The sequence below is a fragment of the Mus caroli genome, chromosome 6 (assembly GCF_900094665.2).
Source record: "Mus caroli chromosome 6, CAROLI_EIJ_v1.1, whole genome shotgun sequence".
In the NCBI taxonomy this organism is placed as follows: Eukaryota; Metazoa; Chordata; class Mammalia; order Rodentia; family Muridae; genus Mus; species Mus caroli.
Window position 1 is genome coordinate 126583180 of NC_034575.1, and position 8149 is coordinate 126591328.

The 8149-nt window shown below is 34.5% G+C and overlaps 1 protein-coding gene across 3 annotated transcripts in view; it reads right to left on the reverse strand.

Moving 5' to 3' along the window:
- LOC110296690 (NKG2-A/NKG2-B type II integral membrane protein-like) overlaps window positions 1-6920 on the reverse strand; it is an 11695-nt gene extending 4775 nt beyond the window's left edge. Inside the window, exons 1-6 of one of the 3 annotated variants that reach the window (XM_021165424.1) lie at window positions 6677-6920; window positions 6295-6396; window positions 5755-5805; window positions 5158-5333; window positions 3265-3365; window positions 2805-2947 (exon numbers count right to left, since the gene is read on the reverse strand). In XM_021165424.1, coding sequence (XP_021021083.1) covers window positions 2830-2947; window positions 3265-3365; window positions 5158-5333; window positions 5755-5805; window positions 6295-6396; window positions 6677-6863 — 735 coding nt within the window. In that variant the 5' untranslated portion in view covers window positions 6864-6920 and the 3' untranslated portion in view covers window positions 2805-2829. The remainder of the gene's footprint in view (window positions 1-2804; window positions 2948-3264; window positions 3366-5157; window positions 5334-5754; window positions 5806-6294; window positions 6397-6676) is intronic. The other 2 variants (XM_021165426.1, XM_021165425.1) reach the window with 2 other exon arrangements.
- Between the last annotated feature and the right edge of the window lie 1229 nt (window positions 6921-8149).

Genomic DNA, 8149 nt, shown 5'->3' on the forward strand with positions numbered 1-8149 from the left:
TGTTCAAAATTAAGTGAAGATTAGAATTAATTATATATGCAAGCAACTTAGAAATAACATCTTACAATAACCTAATAATACATTAAATATGAGCTAAATAATATTTAACTTAAATAACATGGTCTTGTCTTGTTTGCATATGAATATATACCTCTCAACATAGGCATAAGGAAAGATGAAAGTAACAAAATAAAAATGAACCAATAGTGTACTCTCATATGATGACAGAAATCATTATTGGAGACAAAGAAGAATGTTGAATAATGACAAGATTGTCATTCAAACCAGTAAAAATATTTCATCATCTCTTATATACATAAAAGTAAAGAAATTAAAAAAAAAACATAGAATTGGAAGACATGAGTTTAATCCTGAATGGGACCTAGATATATCTCACCACACCTCTGCCAGCAGATGAATTTGTGAGGTTATGAAAACATTTAAGCTGGAGAGTTAACTAACACTGGCTCCCACTTACATACTCACTTCTGTGAGCACAGAAGGCTTAGGTTCTTAGATCCACATGGGAAATTAACACAGAAATATGCAAATATTTCTCAGCATATAATTAGAAAGTATTTAAAGCTGAGCTATCCATACAATAGCCATGGCCATGCTTACATAAGATGCTCAAATTGTAGCTATTCATGCATAAACTTAATTAAAAGGAAAATAAACTGTAAAATAAGTCATTTTTTCAATCTTAGTAGCCATATTCACAGTTACATGTAAGCATCAGTAAAAATTCTTTTTGGTTTATAAAAATAAATCAATAAATGGCCAACATTGTGAAGCAGGTATCTTCTAATTCTGTAGCATATTTCTAAATAAAAATAGGACAAATATATTATCATTAAATATCCTCACAATTAAAAATTATAAGGAAAACATAACAAAATTTCCCTTATGAATAATTGATTTCTTCAAAGGTATTATTACAGAAAAAGAGATATTTTTAATATGCCACCCTACAGTCACAACTCTGACCCTTAATTGTTCCTGTTTGAAATTACAGGGATGGAAATGGAAAAGAGCCTGAGGAAAAGAAGGTCCACTGACAGGCCCAAAGTGGGATCCATCTCAAGGGGAGGACCCAAAGCCTGACACTGTTACTGAGGCTATGGAGTGCTCACAAAAAGGGACCTATCATGACTGCCCTCCGAAAGACCCAACAAGCAGCTGAAAGAATCAGATGCAGATATTTGCACCTGACCAATGGACAGAAGCATCTGACCCCTGTTGTTGAATTAGGGAAGGCTGAAAGAAGCTGAGGAGAAGGGCGATCCTGTAGGACCAGCAAACTCAACTAATCTGGACCTCCAAGATCTGTAAAAGATTGGACCACCAAACAGGCAGCATGCACCGGCTGATATGAGGCCCCCAACACACTCACAGTATATGATTGCAGGGTCTGTGTTCATTCAGAGATGATGCACTTAACCCTCAAGACACTGGAGGCCCCAGGTCAGGTGAAGTGGCAGTGGGGACATACACGTGGAGTCAGGTGGGTGGAGAGGAGGTATGGGATGTGGACCAATCAGAGAGTGGATCAGGGGAGGGATAAAATATGGAGTGTAAAAAAGTTAATTAATTAATTAAAAAAGAAAAAAGGAAAAGATATTTTGATATGAACATGTATTAAAAGAAATTAAAATCAGGAAGGCTAAATAAGTTGAAGTTCACAACAAATGAAGCAAAAAGCAGAAAGCAATAAACTACACAAAATTATAATCAAGAAAAATATTCCAACAGAAAAGTTCAATAAAGACCAAAGTCCCTTTCATTGAAAAGAGAAAAGAAAGCCTCCATTGGCAACAAAGGCTTGTAAGCCTCTGCTCCAAGAGACAAAATGACTGCTGACAGTTTGATGTCATTCTGTCCTGCATAGAGAGAGCTCATCTCAAACAAATCAAAGCAAAACCAAACAAAGGGTTTGGGGATTGTTCAGCAGGTAACACTGTTTGCTATCACACATAATAATCTCAGTTTGATCCCTGAATGTTAGGAGGGAGCCACCTTCTGTAAGTTGTCCTCAACTTTGTACAGGCTCCATGGAAGCATTTATGCATGCGCACACACAAACACACACACACACACATTAAAACAAAAAGATATAAGTAAATGATGTGTGAAAGAGAGTGAAAAAACCCAGAAGAAACAATAGACCCATGCACCTGAACAAAGGCCCCCAAAAAGTATTAAGGTGTAAATATTTTATGTCTATATTTTAAAAAAGTTTTATAAATTTTATAGACCTTAGATACTGAAACTATGTTAATAAAACTTTTCAGTGTATCTAGTGGATAAAAAGTCTTAGAACACATTTGCATGTATACACCCATATATATTCACAGAAGTATCTGTATATGTTTATATATATATACATGAAAATATATAATATTTTGTATTAATTATTTTATATTAAATATTTTATATTAATTATTTATATATAATATTACTTATTGACTAAAAGTGGGTGGCCCAAATGTACTACAGAAGCTGAAGTTGCAATCTACAACTGGCAATTCTACAAAGTCCTATGAAATTGCATTGAATCATAAGTTTAAAATGTAACAGTGCTTCTGCATAAAGCCTGCTGGGATATGTGTTAAAAANTAATATTATAAGGAGTATCTTGAGCAAAAAGACTCACATACAAATGTAGTATTTGCTACTTTTTGTGTGCTTACTATACTCCAATGATTGTTTTTGAAAGAAATGTGTCATTAGAAAAAAATAATATAATTCACTTTTAGGTATANACAGTCACAACTCTATTTTCAGGTTATGAAATGTAACATTACCTGGCAGACTTCCAATGCAGGTGTTTCAGTTGGTGAATTTACACTTACAAAGATACAGATGTAAAGTTGCACAGCTGTCTGCTGTGAGACCAGAAGCTGACATCATGGCACAGTTACAATCATCACAGAGAATCTCTGCTATCCTACAATGGCGCAAATACAAAATTCATTTCTATATGTATGCATATATTTGGCTAATCTACCAAGGGAGTGACTCCTAAAGTCATTGCAAACAAAGAGTCTTAACGGAAGTCATGAAAGTCAGCAATAGCATCCTCACTAATAATGTGGTAAGAGGTAACTGTTATAAAAGTCAAGCAGTCCATTCTCTAGAGTCACATGAGCAGACCATGAAGATCTGCATCATCAGACTATAATTCAGTTTTACTTATTGACAACATTCTTTTAAGGGTTTCTTTATGTATTTTTCTTGCCTATTGTACAATTCATAAAAACTTACTTTGGTTTGAAAATTGAGTCTTTTTTCCAGACCCAGGGCTGACCTCTGCTCTTCCGAAAGATTCCAGTCCATGAGACCAGTGAAAGAGATTGCAGAAAATCCTACCAGAGAACCAAGGAAATTTTAATCAGTATGAAGAGTTTCACTATTTTTAAAATGTGTGAGTGTATTCTGTCATAATATGGTTATTCTTGAATACAAATCATCTTATCAAAGAGAGAACACTTCTTACATTGCCAAAACATTCACATATGCATGTAATTTTGATCTAGAATGAACTTTTAAGTGTTTATAGTTACAAGTTGTATTTTTCTTATAGTATTTATGAATTTGGTGATTGATTTATGTAACTTAATATATAATCATGCTAACAACACACAAACATAACAGGATTTCAAAAAATTTTCCAGACAGAATAAGTGGAATTTTCTGGATACTGTGCTCAATCACCTTTTCTGTTGTTTCTCAAAGTTCAGTTTTAGAAGGAAGTTCATGGTTTGCTACTGAAAAAGTGATTTATATGACAGATAAAGATTGTTTTCTGGGTACTACATTATCCTATCTAGTTGATTTCTGCTGTTGTCTATCACTGTAGTGGTGGATTACCAACAATGATGAGGTAACATTAACGTTTCTCTTGGCAGCTGTAATACTTACAAGGGAAAACTCGAAAAGTAATAATAAAAGACAAAACTAAGTAGTTCTGAAGGCCTGAAACAAAAAGCTGAAAGGGCTTTTCTCCTGAAGATGAGGCATTGCAGAACAGCAAGACATCCTGTGTCCCTCATCCAATGAAAGGAAACAACCTTCCATGTTCCCTTCTAGGATCCAAGAATAGCAACTGGGTGCTGTGAGACCTCTCTTGTTCTAGTGTAAGAGAGATCTGCCAGGAGCATTGGGCAAGGCTGAAAACACTCAATGGGGGTAATTGGTCGTATGAAGTGCTTCTCCCACCTGCTGAAGGACAGCAGGGTGGGAGCTGGAGCAGGTGATTCCATGAGTACAAAAACCATGTAAGATGCATCTGTCCTTGAGGGTGTGGACACACTCTTCCCATCCAGAGTCATTGGGTGGAACGGATCTTAGAATGTTTTGCTTATATCACACAGCAGTGAAAATTATCAAACTACAGGGTCAGTGCAGTAAAGTGGATCAGTGATTTGCTTTAAAACCATGAAAGAGTTATAGCAGTGTTCTCAACCTTCCTTATTCTTTAATACAGTTCCTCATGTTGAAGTGACCCCCCAATCATAAAATTAATTTTTATAATTTATAACTGCAATTTTCTATTGGAATAAATCATAATGTACATATCTGTTTTGTGGTTTTTTTTTTTTATGTTTTTAGGTGGCCTCTGCAAAGGGGTCATTCTACTCCACAAAGGGTTGTAATCTACAGGTTGAGAACTGCTGAGGTATTCAATGTCTATGTAATAGTGCATATATCTTTCTGAACCCTGTCTTATAAAACTAAAAAGTATATGCAGCTAATTACAGCAAAAGTCAGAAAAATGGTTTGGGGCAGGAAGACATGATGATAGAATGCAGAGGGAAGAGACATGGAAGAAATCGAAATGTCCGCAGAGTAATCTGACTCTACCTAGTCACTTTCAGATGACATTAACTATGGTACATGTATTGATTTTTATATGGTAAAATCAAATTGTAAAATTAATTTCAGAATACATGTACAAGAATGGCTTTCATAAAATGAAATAAAATAATCCACTTGCAAATAAATATTTATTACACAAATACAAGTAAAACATTGTAAAATAAAAAAATGAAATATTATATAATGTTGTAAATGAAACATGTATAAGAATATGAGCTGGTTCTACAAACGTTGATAGGAAGAAAGGGTAAGCAATGATTGACACATGTCAGCTCTTACCTTCTCCTCTTCACTATCTATGTGAAACAGACTACAGTTTTTGGAAATGCAGGACACCAAACTGTCATTCCAAGATTTTCTCTCCATACCAATGAAATAGCAATTGTGAGAATATGATATCCACTCCTTTGGACAATGAGGACAAGTTTGTGCTGAAGATAGAGTGTAGTTTATATCTAGAGGCAACGTGAATGTAATAATGAAATTAATATGTATTTATAGGTTTCAACACTCATGTAGAATATATATCAATACACCCGAGAGGCTAGTCATTATAAAACAAAATATATACTCAAGTACACAAGCAAAAAAAGAGTTGCCTTCTGGCCCTGTGTTTATGTGTCTATCTGAAGCAAAAAATAAGTATTTATCCTACAGATTTTTTCAAAGTCATGGATAAGAAGCTTTATTCTAGAACAGTGGAATTCATTTTTGTCTTATTAGAATTTGTTCTTAATGTTTATTTATGAACATGTAGCATTCATATTTTTAGGTTGTTTTCTTCCTAAAAACCTTATATCTTTGCATAATAAGACACAAATTACACAATGTACAAATATCAGAACAAATATCAGAACTTTGACAAGCAAAATGTACCTCTGTGTGTTCTAGTCATTGAGGAATTGATCTGAGCCTTTGCTTCGGTATCTGAAGAGTTAAAATATTCTTATGAAATTAACACCCAAAATAATTGTAACAATTTGAGTTTCTTAATCTGAGGCTGTTGTACCATTTTGAATTAGGATACTGTGAAGTACAATTTTAATTGCTCTGCCCCCCCCCCAACCCATGTGAAAAACTTTGGAGAAAATTCCTTCAATGAAAGCCCAAATTTCAACATTTTTTACTGTGTAACCTATGACAAAACCACTTTCCAAACAGTTTTCACATCTCAGTAAAGAATCTCCAAGGCTCTAAACTATGTGTTTAAGTTAGGGAATCATTGAAAATTCAAAAGTAAACATTTATACAATTCCTCTGATAGTCATAATATTCTCAACATCATAACAACCATTCCACATTTAATACAAATACATACTTTAAACTAAACTGTCCTTGACATGAAGTTTTGAAAGGCACTTCCAGTCATTAAAATGGAAAGTTCCTTTATAGTCTTTTAAAAAAAAGCATGCTTACATGGTGTGGGAACTGTAGTAATTACAACCACAGCGACAATTAAGAAAAAACAGATGAGGCCCAGGGTACCAGCAATGAGTTTTTCTGGAGGAGATGGAAAACCTTCAGAGAGAAATGCAAGGGTTTATGAAGGTGGCTGTTCACATAAACTCTGATCCCAGGCTCCTCTCCATGCAGTGATCTGTTTGTAGGCAGTATTGTTTTACTTTTGGTGAACAGAGTGATCCAGAAAGTCTTACAACAGAATGAAATCTACGCTCCCAATTTGTAAAAGCATAGGTCAAGTGAGAACTCCGACCCTCCCAAAAAGGACCATTTCTACCTCTGCCCACACCACTTCATGGCCCTGGCATCGCAGTGCAGCGTCCACCCAGTGGCTCACCTTTGCAGCGGCAATTCCTGCATATCCAGGGATGCTCTTGAGAAGGATTTTGAAAGCTGAAGTCCGCATAGATGATTTCCTGCTCGATGACTGAAATGGAGCTGCGAGGACCCCTTGGTTTCCTGTGCTGGTTCCTTGAGTTCTTTGCCACCTTCAGTTCTGCATAGGTGACTCGTTCATTACTCATGCCTGCAGCTAGTGATGTGCTGGGGCAAAGGTACACAATCTGATGAGGACAAAGTGGGAGGAGTTTGGAACAATGGCACTCATTTTGCAGTTGGAAATTTAAACCTAATCTATTTTTCTTCCCTTGGACAATGAATACAAGTGCTGTGGTAACAACAACAACAACAACAACAACAACTTTTGGCAAAATATTTTTGATAAGGCAACAACTTAATGGGGAACAAAGATGTTGACAAACCAAAGAATTGTTTTATAAATTAAATTTAGTTTTCATAGGACTAACACCATGAAATAGGTAATGCTTACACCAAAGATCCCAACACTAATAGAAAATGAATGTTGAATTCATTTCAACTAACTTTTTAAAATTATTTTAAGAATTTCACATAATTTCTATCCCCCTCTCTTCCCTTCCAACCTGTTTCATTCCCTCCTCCCTCTCTGAAATTCATGATCTCCTCTTTAATTATCATTGCTATATTTTTATCTGTGCATGCACACATAGAAATCAGCTAAACTTTAGTAATAAATTAAAATCCAATAATGAGAAAATCTGACTTCCCTAAATAGGTAACCTAGGACGGTTGATACATATATATGTGTATAAAGCATGCATATTATTTTAATAGCTAATGTATTTATTAAAATATGTTTGATGTTGTAAAATTTATTTTATTTGGAATAATTGAGTTCAGAGAAATGACTAAAACTTAAAGGATATTGTACATTCTTGAAAATGCTATGTCAAAAAATCATGCCTAAAACAAATGATATTCAAAATATTTCAAAGACCATTTTAATTCCATTTTATTTAAAAAATTAGCCAACAAGTGAAACTATAACATGAAAAAATGATTCATAGTAGAATGATGATTCAAATTTTCCCAGAGTCCAAGGATGCCAAATTGAGTGTCATTTTAGTCACATAAAATACAATTGTAATAACTCAATATAATTTAACAATTCAATCAGTTAGCCCTGGAATAAGTGAGATCTAGAATTATTTCTGGTTTTAAAACTTGTGTGACCCTTGAGAAGTTAGTAATAGCCCTGTGCATTAATCTAAAATGAAAAAAAAAATCATGTAAGGCAATTAATACTCCCCTCTGGCATGCAGAGCTCTCAATAAATACTACCTATTTAAATCAATATTTTAATTTCCACTATCACTAGTGTTCTTCACCACTCAGTGAAAGAATCCTTTTAAGAATCTGTGCCCTCTGGGATAAATTGATATGGTTTCATCCAAAGAGCCACAGCACATAGATTTCAACAAGTAAAATTCAC